An 18,241-nucleotide genomic window follows, 5' to 3' on the forward strand; every position below is an offset into this window, starting at 1 on the left:
TTTTTTTTTTTTTTTTTCGCATGGCTCTTAATACCCAGTGCCATGCCCAGTCCCAGTTTGTTTGAAGTATGCATTTGTTTCTGCAAGTCCTGACAGCCTTCGACCTCCCTGTCCCCTTGTCGGTGGTGAAAGTCTCAGGGCACCCCCACGAGCGTCTCCCCACAAGCCAGAGGGCAGAGGCAAAATCTGAGTCTCCCTGACCACACAGCTCCCTTTCTGTTGGCCCAAGAGACATGGTTCCGGTTTGGAGTGCCTGTGTTTACACAGATGGTGGCCTGAGTGCAGTGGAAAATTAGGTGGATTTGGAATCTAAAGCCAGTTAATTTGACCACCAGTGCGGTCAAATTATAGACTTCTTGTTTGCTTTGAAGTGGGATAGAGCAGACCCACCAACCTAAGAGGCCAAACAAAATCTCCTTCTCTTTGCAGAGAAAATAGACAAATTTCCCTTCTCGATGACCTCATCTTTATCTGCACTAGGATCTGAGCAACTGAAGGATTATCCTGCATCGCGTGCATCTTGCTTTCACCATTCTTCCGTTTACTGTATCCTGAAGTGCCCCATAAGGAGGGCAAAGGTTAAGCGTTACTATCTCCAAAGTCATCCTTGCCTGCTCTATGCTGGTTGAGTGTCCTATACCCATATGCTACTTGGGATTGTCTTATTTTTCCAGCACTGGGCTAGTAGACACCCAATAAATTATTAAAATATTCAATAAATAGACTTAATAGAGCAAATGGATTAACAAATTCCTGAATACCCATCACCCAGTTGCAACAGTTGTCAAGAATTTGCTACACCGGCTTCATCTATCCCTTTTGTTATTGTGGTCGAAGCATTTTAAATCTAGCCCTTAGGTTGTTTCACTCCTACACCCTTTGGTGTGCGTCTCAAAAGTATGGACATTTTTCTCACATAATCCTTATTCCATGCCGTAGCTAAACAATTAGCAATAGTTCTTATTAATATCTACTTCATATTAAAATGCCCCTAAAATATGACCTTTGTTCTGTTGGTTTGTCATCATGATCAAAATAGGATCCACACGTTGCATCTGGCTGGTGTGTCAATTGAGTTTCTTGTTGCCCTTCCCCTTCTCTTTCCTCCTTGAAGAAATTATTTGCTCAGTAAGGAGTCTGAGGCCCTGCGAAGTGGTCCAGGGGAAGTCTGTTCCCTGTTTTGTTTCTCCCTGGCTGTCCAAAGAATCATCAGGTCTCACTCTGTTGAGAACATTGCCCAGGCTGATGGGAGGGGGAGGATGGAGACAGTGGGGAAGGACCCATGAAAGTGAGTGACAACCACTTTCTCACCAGTGAACCACAGAAAAGCTGTAAAAGGCAGGGGCCAAAGGAAGGCCAAGCATTGCAGAGTGAGATCTGAGTCCCAGAAAACTAAAAGTAGTTCTTCACACACTTCTGGTGTGACCCAGCGAATGGAGTGAATTCTGTGAGTGATCTTAGGGAGGGTCTAGCAGAGAACAGGGTTTCAAGCTGGTGAGAGGGGGTGGTTGAGAGTGTATTAGGGGAGACAGGGGGTGTTGGGAAAAGTCTTCCGACCCCTCATTTTCCTGCTCTATAAAAATGGATCTGGGGCACCTGGGTGGCTCCAGTGGTTAAGCGTCTGACTCTTGGTTTTGGCTCAGATCATGATCTCAGGGTCCTGGGATCGAGCCCTGTGTCGGGCTCTGAGCTCAGTGCAGAGTCTGCTTGTCCCTCTCCCTCCCCTCTGCTCCTCTTGCACTCTCTCTCTCAAATAAACAAATAATATATTTTTTAAAAAAAATGGATCTGACCCCCTCTAGGTAAATTGACTCAGGACAGTGAATGGGCAGAAGAGATCGTTGATCACTAAAAGCAGAAGTTAACTTACGAGCCTCAGTGTGGTCGTAGGAGTCATGTGGGCACCTGAGAGGGGAAAGCATCCTGACCGTGCCTTTTGGGCTCAGAATCCAAGTAATATGGCATTTCACACATATACAAATAAGCCTGTCACATATTCTTTTGTCCTGGGTGTTAGAAATTTACCGTAATGGAAGGATCCAGTTCTTTGGTGTGGGTCTTTCTTTGGCAGGAAGAAGCCATAAACATTTGTTCTTTCTTTGCACTAAACTGTACTTTAAGCTGAGGATTAAATGGGCTTTTTGCTTCCTTGCTGTTTTTACAGCTTCAAATCCTTTAGACAAAGCAAAGGATAGTAAGAAATTACTAACCAGTCTTGGTGTACCATAAAAAGGAACATAATTCTGCTTTGTTGAGAATCTGGCCCTACCTAACTGCTTTGCATTCTGATGATAAATTATTTGTTTTTGGCAACCAAAAATAACTCAGCAGATGTTATTCACATGGCCAGCTTCTTGGTATGCAGGAGCAAGGACCAGTATGAAACCGCCGTCCTTATTATAGCTGTTTAATTTGCCAAAATTACCATGCAGAGAACATGTGTCCAGAGAACAAATCTGAAAAGCCACTCAACTTTGAAGCTGCTGGCAGATGATGGCACGTTCATACGCAGCCTAATTCCGCTAGACTCCCAGAATAACTTTGTGACACCAAGTTCTTCCAGAATGAATCCATCGGCACGGTTTACTTCAGCTGTACTCTGTTTAGTAATAATTCACACACCGTCATACAAAACACCGCAGATTTCGGGAGACTCAGTTTAAAATTAACAGAGCAATGTACTTCGGGGCAGGGAGAATTCAACACGACAGATCAGTTTCTCCCTATTAATACATAATGACTGGAAAATGCCGATATCCAGCTAGCTTGTGTCCTTAGCAAAAACATTTTTCTGTTTGTTAGCCTGCTTAAAAAAAATTGCAAAGTCTAATGAGCATTTCTACACTTTCATCAGACTATCGTGTGATTGATCGTTGGGCAATTGATTCATGTAACATGTTCGCTCCAACACCAATATCCCTTTATCAATTATGAATTTTCATCATAAATCTGTGCTATGAGAAGTCTTTCTATAAACGTATAGTTAGATAAGCGAACTGCTTCAGTAGCTAACGGTAAGCGACTGCAGGGCCATCAGAACACATTTTCACTGGGGCTCCTGGGTGGCTCCGTTGGTTAAGTGTCTGGCTCTTGATCTCAGCCCAGGTCTTGATGTCAGGGTCGCGAGTTCAAGCCCAGCATGGAGCCAACTTAAAAACATCAACAACAAAACGCACTGTCATTTACAGACTCGTAAAAGCCCCATGACACAGGCTGTAACCAAGAAAATGATATAGGTGAGATCATGAAAGAGTGTCTTATTCACATATGCAACTAGGAACAGAGACTGAATAATAATGCATATCTTCCCACATAAATTCTGTATATGCTTCCCTCCTCTGGATGAGCCCTCACTAGTTTTTTTGGGGAGGGCGTGGTTGGTAGAAAAGAGCTAAGGTAGGGACTCTGGGGCCCAAGCCCAGAAGGAGTCCAGGTACACGAACTGGGTTTCTGCATGATTACCAGACGCTCTGGAGCCCCCAGGAGCAGGTCTGCACCCCATCGGTGTCATTTTCGAGTCTGTAATGAGATGCCTGGATGCTAAGCGCTTGAAGTGCTGCTTTTAACAGTGTTGTCATAACAACAGGACTAAAATGACGAATGTAACTCGAGTTTGAAAGAACTGCCTTCGCCTTCAGTCCATTGTGTTCCCTTCATGTTGCAGGAGCTTAGCTGTAACCTCCTATCGCTGGTTCAGATGAGGCCGTGATCGCTTCACGTCACCTCGCTCGAGTCCGTGGTTTTAGCTGTATTTGCCATCATGTAATCGTCAATTCCGTTTACTTGTTCAGATGGCAAAAAAAAAAAAAGAAAAGAATGGCTCAAATGCAATAATATGTCTTAGTTTGGTTACGTAAGCCCTATCTGAAAAGCTTTAAGAGAATTTATCCTTTTGGGACACGTCCGTCAGGGGGGCATGCGACTCTTGATCTTGGGGTTGTGAGTTTGAGCCCCACGTTCAGTGCTGAGGTTCCTTAAAAATAAAAAAGTCTTTGGGGGAAAAAAGATAAATTATCCTTTCTCTGAGATGAAACATACCACGTCGCTTGAGCATAAGGCACTATTCCTCTCTCTACGTCTCATGCTCATTAGTGAGTATCGGTGTTCGTCACCGTGCTGGGCAGGGGAGAGGCACATTGTGCGTAAGTATGCTTCCCAGCACACTACTGGGGACCTTCTCCTAGAGGTTCATGGGTTTTTGGGTTTCTTTCTGTTTGGGATTTCCAAAGATGTAGCTCGGTTCTAGTGAAACAATAAAAACTAGGAGCTTACAAAATTGGTCATTTTTGTAGAGCAAATAGCAGTAGAAGATGTCCGTGTCGTGCTGATGCTTGTTTGAAGTAAAGAAGCAACACTCACCGTTAGCTGGAAGTGAGTGGCCCAGCCGTAGGGGTCCACAGGCTGCCCGCGGAAAAGCCTGCAGCAGGTGACGGCGCCAGGCCCAGGGCCGTCTTCTTCTCTAGCCGAGCGTTGTTTTTGAATCTGGTGTTGAGAAAGCGGGGCTTCGTGGTGGGAGTATGTTTCTCCCAGTAGGATCAGCCAAGCTGTCTTTGGGGACAGTGCTCCCAAGAGATTTTTTTCCCTTTTGATAATATGTGCTTTTTGAATATAGATACAGGTGAATGGACTTATTATTGCTAATGGCTTCAGCCTCCAGTGAAGTGCAAAATGCACTTTCCTTCGAACCAGGGAACAGTTGGTCTTGTTTTGCTGTGTAGCTTGCGCCAGATGCAGGTCTGTGAGTACTCTCGACTTTGCATTCCAGGATGAGTTCTGACATTAGTCAAAATCCACGCAGCCCCTCTTGAGATTGAAGCTAGTTTTATGTCCTGAATCGTTTCTTTTCTAATTATCGTGCGGCCAGCTGCCTCTCCCTGCGTTTGTTTCGTCAACCAGAATAGAAGAAGAGACAGAGTTTTCATTTTCCCAAGGCTGAAACGGTGTCAGTTACCTACAGGCTCTTGCAACTGACTGTCCCAGCGAAGAGACATGCTATTAACATTTCTTCTTTACTCTTTAAATGAGTCAGCGAGACCCTTAAAATAGCTTTACCATGCTCTGCTGTCACTGCTTTGAGCAGTGATAAAAGAGAAAGAAGGAAACCGTCATGTCAAATTTCTTTATTTCTATAAGCCTCTTCACTTGTAAAATGTATATGGTTTTATCATTAATACATTCCACCTGATTGAGAAAAGTCAGATGCATCTTCAAAGGACAAGTTCTAGTTAACAGGAGAAACCATTAGTTCACACCAAGCCTTTTACATACATTATCTCATTTTCTCCTTGCAACAACCGAGGTGACTTAGATATCATTGTCATCATTTTATAGAGAAAAACTGGAGCATAGAGGGGACCGGTGACTTGGGTGAAACCTGGATCGGCCTGGCACCAAAGCCAATGCTTTTCTCTCCTACCCTGTACTAAGAATCAGAGAAGTTGGTGTGGATAAGTGGTGCCTACCCTCAGAAGTTTATAGCTTGGTTGAAGAGGTGAGATATTCAATAAAATAATTATAATACAAGGGGGTCCCTGAATCTGTGCGTTCCCACCATTGATGCAGAGTTGTGCTGTTCATGAGGGAAGACCCTCTGGATGAACTGCTCAGAAGACTCTGTGAACGGTTGGCTTTTGTGTCAGTGAAAGTAATGGGTTAAACCCATTGAATAAGAATCCATGAGTCCATCCTGACAATAAAGAAATGAACAAAAATATACATAAAAAAGATTAAGTTTTCCTTAATCTTTTCTTTCCTTTTTCTTTCCTATAGTAGAGAAACATTATTGAGTTCAAAGAGTACCATTCTGCCACCATTGTAGTAATACTTGATTTGGGCAAGAACCATCAATGGATGCTAAAACCCCTGAGTCAGAGTAACGAGATATCTGTGTAGCCTCAAAGTACCTCCTTACCAACCACTTATCAATTACAGAGGCAAAAATAGTAACTTTCTGAGGGAGAAACTGGCCAACCACACCTCAACCTATGATCAATGTTAATGTCACCAGTCATGGGACCGCGTGACTCCATGTGTCTTCTGATGCAATTCCTTAAAAGGACAACAGTATCACTTATGTGACGTCACTGCCAAAAATGCAAAGGCTGAATCTAATTATGAGAAAATGTCAGACAAACCCAAACTAAGGAACGTTCTAGAACACAGCTGGTCTGTACTCTATGAAAATGTCAATATCATGAAAAACAAAGAAAGGCCAAGGAACTATCCCAGATTAGAGGAGACTAAAGACACATGACAAGAGAGATAGTGCATAATCCTGGATGGGCTCCTGCCGTGAGGGTGGGGGGATGATGTGCGGTATGTTATTGGGACAGTTGGTGATATTTGTGTAAGGTCTGTACATTAGATAATAGTATTGTGCTCATGTTTGATTTCCTGATAGTAACAATCATACTATGGCCATGTGAGCGAATGTCTGTGTTCTTTGGAAATACACATGGATGTATTTAAAAGTAAATTTGCATCCTATTTGCAAATTGCTCAATGGGAAAGAGCAAAGATACATGTAAATATGTATATGCAAATTGCCCTCAAATGGTTTAGGAAATAATGTGTGTGTGTGTGTGTGTGTGTGTGTGTGTACATGGGGAGGTGACAAAGTAAAGTGTGGCAGACGTCAACAACTAATGAATCTGGGCAAAGGATATAAGAGAGCTTTTTGTACCTTTTTTACAACTTTTCTGTAAGTTTGAAATTATTTCAAAATCACATATTCTTTTTAAATTGACTTTTGAACTAGGCTTCCAAAGCATTCGTGTATTTAGTCCTTACCGGTATTTAAAGTAATGCGTTTTTTTTTTAATTATCTAAAAATTGCTGTCTTCAGAAAGATGCTAGTTTCCAGCTTCGATAACTTTTACCTCTCCAGATGATTCCCGTTCAGGAGGTAGCTGGTTTCATCTTCTTTATGAAATTTCTGGTGGCTCCTGTCTCACTGATCTTCCTCTGTATGGAGAGATGTTTATAGCCTGGTTGAAGAGATGAAATATTCAGGAAAATAGTTATAATACAAGTGGGTCCCTGCATCTCTGAGTTCTCAGCAGTGATGCTCTATATTTTACATTATTATTACCAGTGCGTCTCCTTAAGCATTTACTACACACCAGGCATTGTGTATGTTCGCTCATTGGCACATCACAAGAATCCTCCAAGCGTTTGTCCTTTATATAAACAAGGAGACTGGGGTTCAGAAAAGTAATGTGTGAATAGCTAAATCGTGGAAGGAGCCGAGATGCCCTTCAACAGATGACTGGATTAAGAAGTTGTGGTCCATATATACAATGGAATATTACTCAGCTATCAGAACGAGTTCTCAACATTTGCTACAACATGGACAGCACTGGAGGAGATAATGCTAAGTGAAATAAGTCAAGCAGAGAAAGACAACTATCATATGATTTCTCTCATCTATGGAACATAAGAACTAGAATGATCAGTAGGGGAAGAAAGGGATAAAGAAAGGGGGGGTAATCAGAAGGGGGAATGAAACATGAGAGACTATGGACTCTGAGAAACAAACTGAGGGCCTCAGAGGGGAGGGGGTGGGGGAATGGGATAGACCGGTGATGGGTAGTAAGGAGGGCACGTATTGCATGGTGCACTGGGTGTTATACGCAACTAATGAATCATCGAGCCTTACATCGGAAACCAGGGATGTACTGTATGGTGACTAACATAATATAATAAAAAATCATTAAAAAAAAAAAAAGAAAAGAAAAGTAATGTGTGGAAGTTCAAACAACCATAAACCACGCAGCCCCGATTGAGCCCAGATTCGTGTCGTCTCTGCCCTGCTGCTTTCCTGGAGTCTGAGAAATGGGTCCCACTCCTTGTTATTCCCCACATCGCCAGTCGTCTCCCATCTGCTTATATACAGCCATATCTTCTCCAGTTACATTACTAAGGCTGGTAAAAGCAGAGACCCATTTGGGTTCTCTTTGGACCTTGGACGATAGCAGCCTGCCAGTGTTGAGCAAACCCCATAGACTTAATTACGTCTCGATTGATGGAGTCCTAGAAAACCATCACCATAAGTTTCCAGAGATTCTGAGGATGAATTTCTTTCTGTTTCTCCCAAGTTAATTGAACCTAAGTCTTTATTATCACAATCTTTGTGTTTCTCAAGCATTTTACCTTTTAGAAAGCACTCCTTGATTTTATGTATGTTTTCAGGCAGACGTCCTACCATCTGCAGGGATGACGAGAAGTCAGGTTTAGGAGATGTCCAAGTAGCCTTGTAACTGTAAGACTGAATGATGCATTGATCTCAGTTGAACCTTATAAGGCTTGTCTGTTAAAATGGGGAGGAAATGCTACTCTCATTCTACGGACACCAGATTGGAGATCCAGCAAGTCTGCGACTCGCCCAAGAGGCCATGTTGGTTCTTCCATCTCTTGCTGAGGAGTGAGGCTATGCTGGGTTGTTCTATAGATTTTTGTATCCATCCAGGTCACTTGTCTTAGTCAGTGTCGTGTGTCATGCATGCATTTATTATTTGGTTAACCGTGTTGGCAGCCAAGAAGCAAATATTAGCATTGACTTAGTTTATCTTTTGCAGTACATTACAAAAGATAGCCAATGACTTAAATATATCTACTTTTTTTTTTTAAAGATTAGTCAACTTCTGTAATAGGTACCTTGCAACCATGTAATAAGCAGACACCTATTTTTAGGATTCATCTTAAATAATCATTTAGCATAGCAGGCTATTTACATCTGGCCCACATGCCTCTTTCAGACAACTGAATTATACTTCTGCTCTTGACCAAGATGTGGGGGAGCATAAACAGGATGGCATTGCTAAGAAGCGGAGCAGAGGAGCACAAATCAGGCACGCAGAAATGACTCAGAAGGCGCAGGGGTGGGGGAGCGGCCCGCAGCCTCCTACACGGCCTCAGGAGCAAATCATGACACCATCAGCTCTCAGGTGGCTGTGCATTGATTCAGCCTTTCCCTTTCAAGGCCTCATTTCTTGGCACTTCCTCTTGCAAAAGGAATGATGACTTTTTCTAAAATTTGACCATGATTTTTTAATAGCTTTATTGATGTAGAATTCACATACCATAAAATTCACTCATCCTGTGGGTACAGTTTGGGTCTTAGGAAATGTGTCCAGTTGTCCAACCATGACCAGAGTATACAGTTTTAGCATGACCCCACGGCCCCCCAGTGGTCGCTCCTGCCTCTGCGCTGCTCCCATCCTTAGCACCAGGCAAACACTGGAATTGATTATAGCGTTTGTTACTTTTGCCAGCCTGTCGGCCCAGCAACCTGCCACCTGACCTACAAGGTCATCGTCCTCTCTCAGAGGACTGGTCTCAGTCTAACTTCTGGAAAGGGCATAGCTTTGCAACTGTGGCGACCGCTGGTTTTTAAGTAGACCCTCTCCTCTCATGAGAAATGCTTTGGTGAGAACGGAGATACCCCTACCATCGTCACTCAGAAATCACAGATGTCGCATATTTCCTATCATCAATGGGAATCTTCCAGAATTACCTGTGTGTGTGTGTTTTTTTTTTAAAGATTTTATTTATTTATTTGACAGAGATAGAGACAGCTAGCGAGAGAGGGAACACAAGCAGGGGGAGTGGGAGATGAAGAAGCAGGCTCATAGCAGAGGAGCCTGATGTGGGGCTCGATCCCACAACGTCGGGATCACGCCCTGAGCTGAAGGCAGATGCTTAACCGCTGTGCCACCCAGGTGCCCCTACCTGTGTGTGTTCTTAATCAGAAGATTTGGTTAAATAAAAAGGGGAGAACACCCTAAAAACCTTTCTCTTCAAGGGTTGAAGCAATGACACAGCCATTGTGTTGCATTTTAATGTCATGTTTTGTGTCCCGGAACTGACGCGTGAGCTAATGCTAATTGTGCCCTCATTTCCCAAAGAGAAACCCTAGTGTCATCCTTACAGGGGTCCCCTTTGCCTTTGGCCACATCTTAAAATCAGATATAAAAAGCATGTATCATATAGACTGGTTGGATTTCCTTTTACTATCCGAAGAAGCACATGAACTCTGGAGTAGACCTACGTACCCTTTTATTTATTTTTTTTGTTTTGTTTTATTTTATTATGTTAGTCCCCATACAGTACATGATTAGTTTTTGATGTAGTGTTCCATGATTCATTGTTTGCGTATAATACTCGGTGCTCCATGCAATACGTGGCCTTTTAAAGATAGTTTAAGAGAAAAGCTCATTTATAAACCCCTCGACATGACCCTATAAAAAGAATCTGATAAAAATAAGCAGGATACAAAATTTAGCATGGATTATGTTCAAAATCTTTATGCTTTAAATGAAAGGAGAGACTTGAGGAATACAAAATACGCCGAAATTCTACTGGTGGTTGTCCTCAGGTGATGGAGGCGGGCTGGTTCTCTCTCACCCTCTCTGCCCTGCCTTCTTTTCACTTCTTTTGTATTTTCCTGGTACAACAATGCTTTTATGCTTGGGAAAAAAATAACCCAATAGTTCTTATTTGTATAGACGAACTCAGCATACTTAATTCTAATGATCATCTTCACATTCCTTCTAGCGGACGAGACGGTCTGTCCTGTCCCTTTCAGGTTAACCCACGCCTCCAACGCGACCTCTCTGAACGAGTCAGCTTGGAGACTCTTGCCTGACAGGTGTTGAAAGGAGGTCAGCCTGTAACTGGGCTGTCAGGATCCTTACCTTCGCATAACTAACCTCATGGGTCCCCAAGAGGAATGGTTCCAATTTGGGGAGAGAGGCTTGCATCTCAAGCTAATCGAACTCACGAGAACATAGAAGCCAGAATGCCAGCTCATAAAAATACAACGGAACGTAGACCTGTCACCAGGACTGAACTTCTCAAAGGTTTTTCTTCCTCTTTTATGACTTCTGCTGAGAGTGTTAGCATGAGCTGCGATGTAGGGCCCTGCTGAGTGATAAAATCTCTTCATCGCCCACCCTGCGAGCAACTCTCCAGGGGCGATTTCTATCTTCCATTCATTTCTTCTCGAGAGTCAGCCGATTGCCGAGTTCTCCGGATAGCTGGCTATTCCCCGCCCCCCCGAATTGCACTCAGATTTGCACATCCTATTTCCGGTCTAAACAGGGCAGGAGACCTGGTGGAGGGAGGGGGGCAGTTCTTGATCTCCTGGCCTCTTTTTATCTGCCTCAGCCCCTTCCCCAGACCTGGCCATCTCTAGGCTTTGAGCTCTTCTCCAAAAACTGCCTGCTGATTTGAAGAGCTACCTTCTAATTTGAACAAACTCAAGGACTTTCCATCAGGGGCTGGCGGTCCCTAGCACCCAGCAAGGCCCAGTGCACCTGTATCCCCGTGTGCTGATGTGTGAAATCCCATACTCATTTTCACGTCAAAAGCCCCTGGTCTGTGCTTGGATCCCAGCACAGGAGAGGAGGAAGCCACGGGATTCATTGTATAAACAGTCAAGAAGAGAAACAGCTGTGGCTTTCTGGCTGCTTTTCCAAGAGGCTCAGTGCTGAACAGGAGGGCTTCTTTAAGTCAAGGTGCTTGGGATTCTTTCCAGAGGAGTTCCCTCCTTCCCATGGGTTGGGGAATGGCAGGTGGGGTGGCTGCCTGGGACAAAAGCTGGGCCTCTTGGGACGAAGCAAAGTGAGGCGCAAACCCACAGCTTGACCAGTGGCCTAAGGCTTGGAGCCTTTCTGGGATGTGACACGTCCAAAGGAATGCTGCTGCTGGCCTTGTCAGGAAGCCGGGGCGAGGACTCAATAATTTAGGGACTGCAGACATTCTCGAAGCCCCAGCAGTTTTAAGGAGCAGCATCCAACGAAGCATTTGTTGCTTTGTGTGGCATTTCTTGGTTACTAGATACGGTATTTGGAGAGCCGTGGCCTGACGCCGTGGGTCCAGTGCATGCTAAGCACTGTCCCGCCTCTACAAGTTTGGCCGATGAAAATAAAGATGTTGGTACAAAGCTGAGAACTCATGATAAGGACTTCACTGGGGGAATCGGAATTTTCTGGTGTAATGAGAATTTGTGACACCAAACACATTATTTCTTAGAAATGATATTTCTCCTTTACGAGCTTTATAAATATACACAACAGTATAAATAGACTTGTTACCCAACACTTACCAGATAGGTTCTTTTTTTGTCCTTTTTTTAAATTGAGGTGTCATTGACATGCAATATCCTCTTAATCTCAGGTGTATATCACAGCAAGTCACTGTTTTTCCACATTATGAAGTGGCCCCCAGGATAAGTCTCATTGCCATCTGTCCCACCATATATACTCTTTTGTGTGATGTTCCTTTCCCTCCAGTCCTAACTCGGGGCAGCTCCAAATGTCTGCAATTCCAACAAAGAATTTTGCGTCATGGGGCACCTGGGTGGCTCAGTCGGTTAAGCATCTGCCTTTGGCTCAGGTCATGATCTCAGGGTCCTGGGATTGAGCCCTGTGTCGGGCTCTGTGCTTAGCCGGGAGTCTGTTTCTCCGTCTCCCTCTGCCCCATCCCCTTCTCATGCTCTCTCTTTCCCTCTCTATCTCAAATAAATAAATAAATAAAATCTAAAAACAAAAAAAGAATTTTGCATCATACAAATACTACATAAATATATTTCTTTTATGAAAACGAATGCAACCATTAAAATATGCCTGACTACCCCTCAGTCCCCCTGCTCCGTAGACTGTCTTGTGGACACTTTCAGAACTTTTCTATTCCACGTGCGTGATTTGGTTCTGTTTTTAACACTCCTGGCATCACACTCTGTTTTGTTCTGCAGTTTGTCCTGGCGATCTTGCTGTGTGGGCCTATTGATTTTAAACTGCCGCGGAGTACCCTATCCCATGGTTTTGCCACAATGCACTGACCGTTGCTGTAAAGATGAACATTCATGTCCTTTCCATTTTTCCACTGGTACGTTGCCTGTCGTGAGCACCCCGTAGATGCCCCTCCGTGAACCTGAGTCTTTGTCTGCAGGACATACCAAAGAGGAGACGTGATGCGTGAAAGGATCTGGATGTCTTACTCCTCCAGCAGATACTGCCAAGTTGCCCTCCAAACTTTGGGTACCGATGTATACCCCCAGTGGCAACGATACAGCAGTTTTTTTTTTAAGTTTTTTTTTTAAGTTAAGGCTTTTAGGCCAAAGGAGCATCTGCCGTTAAGACGTAAATTGCTCTGGTGGAGATGACTGGTTTTAAGTCCTTAAAGCCTTGAAAAGGTGTGGTGTCGTTCTGGGGGTGGTTTGGTCGGACGCTGGGAACATTGCGTCCGTGGGATTTCTAGGAAGCCAGGGAGGAGCCTGCAGACGTAGCCAACTCAGCGGGCCCTGAGGTGGGAGTGGGGTCACCAGAAAGGTGATAACGGAGCATCTGGGGGATAACTTGAAAGTGGGGAGGGGCGGGGGGAGCAGGAAGACGGGTCGAGAAGAACTAGCCCTGCTTCAGAGGTAGGGGTGTGGACGGGGAGCGTGTGTGTATACTCTCGTTCCTGAGACCTCCTCCTCCGTCTACCCCACCCCAACCTACTCCCTTCCTCCACGAGCCTGCCTGTGTGTGGGCGCTGCTCACACTTGTTTCATGACCGTCCTGGGGCAGTTCGTCAGCCTTCAGGAGAAGAGACCCGCAGGATAGAGATCTCCGCCCAAACCAGCTCTCGGCCAGATTCTTTCCTGATAATGATCATTTCTAAGACCAGAAAGGCTCGTTCCTACAGGTTATCCGTTCAACCTACAACTGTGGTGAGAAGCTTCTGAGGTTTTTACCCATCCTGAAGCATTTTGCACTCTGATAATCCTGGGCAAACATTTGTTTTATGCTCAAGACCCTTCCTTATCTGTCACTGAACTGAGGAAGAAGGTAAATTATTCTACCATCCGGTTCATATGTTTTACTCTCTCACTGTTTAATTCATCTAACAAGACAGTTAAACTTTTCAAAGAGAGGCTTATTTAAAACTGAATAGTACTTTTTAGAAGTTGGATTTGAGGAATTGTGGCGATTATTTTAAATGAAGTCTTAAAATTTTTTAAAAATGTTGAATTTCAGCCAATATCACCTTTTTTTCCTTTTCTTTGCTGAGCCTAAGAATCACCTGAGGACATTTTCAAAATCTGGATACCCACGTGGCACGTGGCATTAGTTAAACTGAATGCCTGGGTGGGGGAACCAGGTGCCCATGGTGGAAACTACCAATTCAATGGATAAGAGAAAAAAAATCTCTTTGGCTTAAAAATTGCTAGGAAGTACAAGACAATCATGCTGTTAAAATATTTTAAATGCTTTCATTTTTTTCCTGTGGTCAAAGAACTCCATAGTGCAACAATAGGTCTACTGAAGACTAATTTACAAAATGAGATACAATACTAACAAAATCTGATGAATTTTGGGAAACCTGGGTGGCTCAGTCGGTTGAGCATCTGACTCTCTGCTCAGGTCTTGATCTCATGGTCATGAGTTCGAGCCCATACTGGGCTCCATGCTGGGCATGGCACCTACTTAAAAAATGTTTTGCCAAATTTAGACCTTAAGGTGCGTTTTTAATTATAAAACTATGAGTACAGAAATAACACAAACTATGATGTCTTCTTGATGTTCATTACAAGTTTGCCTGTAGAGACAAAGGTCACACAGGCCTGCTTTATGCCCCTGAGAAGGGGACGGACCTCCTCGTAAGCAGCCAAGGGCACTTAGGAGGACCTCATTAAGTCCTGCTTTTCGTCCTACCATTGGTGCACCAGATATGAACTTTACTGCACACACACACTTCCACTTTATCAGTTTGAAAATTCTAAAGAATGCCTGCAGAACTTAAACTACCCCCCCCACCCCTCCAAGGCTGGAATGGAAGGGGTGGGACTCTTGTCCCATCCAGGTCAAAGCGCAGGCTTGCTGCCTCTTGTAGGCCCATTGCCAGTGAGTCAGGACCTGTGCACTGCAAGCATGCCTGCAAACCCCAGAGCTGCTCTCTCCTGGAGAGGGAGGGAGGGGGAGGGGAGGGAAGCCGCAGTATGGGGGAGGGGCCTGTCTGTCCTCTGGGGAAGCAGCTCAGTGCAACCTCTTTCCTTTGCTGAGCTGCCTGGAATAGCGCGTTGAGTAAGGCCTGGTGGGGTGGCTCTTCCTTCACATCCCATCATCCTATCCTATCTCCCATCACGTCTGGGTAGACAGAGATCTTCTGCCGCTGGTCTCTTAGCTGTTCTTGCTTGCTGGCTGGGTCTTTTGAGGACAGTGGTTGACGCCGCTCACACAGGCCAATTTGGTGTCTGCCCGCCGTGGAAGTCTCGGTCTGGACAGTAGCTGCCTCCCCTTCTCCCGGGAGCCCGCTCCTCGGCCGCCCCCTCTCCGGGCGAGGGTCCCTGCCAACACAATGGTACGTGCTTCCACTGCGCCTGCCGAGGGGAAAAGAGCTACCTGACAGCTCAGGCCCGTCCTTTGGGGGAACCGACCTTGGGCTTGCGTCCCGCCGAAGCTGCGTTTGGACAACGCGTCTTAGTCCTTCTCAGGGAGTCTCGACAAGAGCCAAGCAGGCGACCGAAATGGGGCGCGTGCTTCCTGCGGCCTCCCCTCTCACTTTGTCCCTCTGCTCCCGTGTTCTTTCCTAATCGCCTAGGCGATCAACACTTGCGGGAGCGCTCTCTTTGCTCGTCGCCTTTCCAGCCGCTACGATAGTGGCACGATCCTATCTTTCCAAATAGACTTAAGGGTAGAGAAAAGGAGAACACGTTGACGTAAATTCATCTCTAAAGAAACCTACTGTTTTCAGCCATCTGACTTCTCGGTGTTGAATTCTCCTGAGATCGGACTGTGTTTTGAACGTGATGCGGGACCCGGCTGACACTTTGACTTGGCCTAGTTGTGTGTTTCTGCTGTTGTTTTGTTGTTGAACAGAGGTGAACATTCCAAAGTGCACATGTGTTTGAACCTTGTCTAAAAAAAAAAAATCCCTGAAAAGAAACCTAAAATGACTGATAATTGTGTACAATTTCTATTTATTTCTGTCTCAGTAGGTGGGTATCTTTTTTTTTCTTCACCTGAGAGCTGAACCCGTTGGCTTGAAAAGAACAGGTCGGAGGGAAGAAGACTTACAAACATCTAATGGTCTCGTGACTCACCTCACCTCACCTTTGTCATTGTTGACAAGCATGGTGGTTTTTTTCTGTCTGGACCTGCCTGTAATTTGCCCTAATCTTTCCACTGTCTTCCAGGACTACCAGCCAGACTCCCAGAAATCATGTTGGTAGGATCTCAGTCCTTCTCGCCTGGGGGACCCAATGGGATCATCAGAAGCCAGTCCTTTGCGGGGTTCAGCGGCCTTCAGGAGAGACGGTCCAGGCAAGTCGTGTGTGGTTCTGTCCCGGGACGCAACTCCAGGAGGACATGAGCTCATGCCCTGAAAAGGCTCTGCGAGCGTGCAGCCTTGTGAAAACACACATGCACTCACACGCACACACGCACACGCATACACACGCACACGCATACACACGCACATACACACGCACGCACACACATACACACATGCACACGCACGCACACGCATACACATGCGCGCACACGCACACATACACACACACGCATACACGCGCGCACACATGCACACACACATACACACGCACACACATACACACGCACACGTGCACATTATTTTAATCTCTTTCATGGAAAAGATGTACCAAAAATTAAGTGCCGTAGTTCCTTTTCTGTCATTTAGCATTCTTCCTGCCAAGCAGAGAGCTGAAGATTTGGGATCAGCCAGCGGTCTGTGTGCCTAGCTCTCCCCACCCCCACCCCTTCAGGCCCCACATTTCCCACCGCATCCAGACTGGGGGGGACTGTTTGCTGCGAAGTTATGCAGTGGGTAAGGACCGCCTCTGCAGAGCGACTCGGGGAAGCAGAAGCCTTCAGACACAGGCTCGAGAAAGTTAGTCTTCCGGTTTCTCCGGAATCTCCCTTCATCTAAAACAGGACTTAGGGGAACTCAAGAAGGAACACACAGGTCATGACATAGTAGGTAACAGGGAAGAAGTTTGTCTTCAGTTTTTCTGACACGACAGAGCTCTTGGGCTCTGAGGGGTCTGTGAGCTCTGACCTGCCGTGTCCCCCTTGGCACAGATGGTTATGCCGAGGAAAAGAGTACCTAACCTGGGAGGCACAGGGCAGGCACCTGCTAGGCGCGGAGGTCACGGCTTTCCCTTTGACAGCCGGGTCCGTGAGGTTCCGGCCTCTCCGTCTCCTAATCAGATCCGTGGTTGGGGTCCAGTTATCACAGGTGTCCGTCTTCGCCTGCAGGTGGCCTCCCTGCCACTGACGGAGACGCTGAGGTTTGTGTTCTACCGAAAGATAACGTACTCCAGAAAAAGAAGGCTTACAAAAAGCCATCGGGTCGGCTACACGTGCCTTTCTTTAGCGCCGTCTGGAGTGGCCCTTTATCCAGAAACTGTTCACGCACATCCTAGTCGAGTTCAGTGGACGCTTGTGCCTGCTGTTGCCTAGCACGCCTGTTTTTTTCATTGGATCATACGCTTCTGCCTCCTTGTTTCCTCGGAAGCACTTGTCTTGGCTTTCTGTAAGGTTTCGGTGGCATGCTATGTCTTCTCTCAGAGCCCCTGACCTGACCCTGGGGAGCCACTGCCCTGCGGAGGTTCCAGATTGCAGCAGGTCACAAATCTAATGGCAAATCTCCCGATAAACCACATGTAGGATGGCTCAGGTTATTCAGCTCTCGGGGACCGGCACCTTCCCCAAAAGACACGAATACGAACACAAGATGATTAAAAGGGCGTTTGTTTGCTAGATCCTTTTGGATGCCGAGACTCACAATTTCTTTTTCCTTTGCACAGATGTAACTCTTTCATCGAAAATCCCTCCGCTGTCAAGAAGCCTCAGGCCAAACTGAAGAAAATGCACAATTTAGGACATAAAAACAACAGCCCTCCCAAAGAGCCTCAGCCCCAGAGGGTGGAAGAGGTCGTCAGAGCCTTGAAAAACGGACTTGAGTAAGAACACCGACACGAACGCCCTAGAACATTTTTCCTTTCTAAAATCCTCAGGGGGAAGGAGGGGCACGCAGAAAGTTTTAAGAAATCATTTTAAAATGTCTGTTTCTGTAGCTGACATTTTATTCTTGCGCTGTAATCGAGGAAGCCTTAGATGAGTCTCAAACATGTGAGATATGTGGGGTTTCCACGTCACATCCGTAACATCGAAGGGGCTCCGAGCTGGTGACGTGTTTAACTCGGCAGTGCTGGATTTCTCACAAACCGTGGTGG

The 18,241-nt window shown here is 45.5% G+C and overlaps 1 protein-coding gene and 1 long non-coding RNA gene across 8 annotated transcripts in view; both read left to right on the top strand.

Annotated features, from left to right (window-relative positions):
• The window catches only part of RIPOR2 (RHO family interacting cell polarization regulator 2), a 222,326-nt gene that overhangs the window by 152,274 nt on the left and 51,811 nt on the right, over positions 1-18,241 (top strand). For 6 of the 7 annotated variants that reach the window (XM_040644911.1, XM_040644909.1, XM_040644910.1 and 3 more), the window contains exons 2-3: positions 16,181-16,307; positions 17,813-17,968. In XM_040644911.1, the coding sequence (XP_040500845.1) occupies positions 16,181-16,307; positions 17,813-17,968 (283 nt within the window). Of the gene's footprint in view, positions 1-12,754; positions 12,889-16,180; positions 16,308-17,812; positions 17,969-18,241 lie in introns of all 7 variants that reach the window. The other variant, XM_040644912.1, reaches the window with a different exon arrangement.
• Positions 563-11,949, top strand: LOC121106060. The gene is made up of 2 exons (XR_005838764.1): positions 563-5,491; positions 10,555-11,949. It is a non-coding gene; the product is annotated as an uncharacterized LOC121106060 (long non-coding RNA).

Source organism: Ursus maritimus, unplaced genomic scaffold (genome assembly GCF_017311325.1).
Source record: "Ursus maritimus isolate PB19 unplaced genomic scaffold, ASM1731132v1 scaffold_30, whole genome shotgun sequence".
Classification (NCBI taxonomy): Eukaryota; Metazoa; Chordata; class Mammalia; order Carnivora; family Ursidae; genus Ursus; species Ursus maritimus.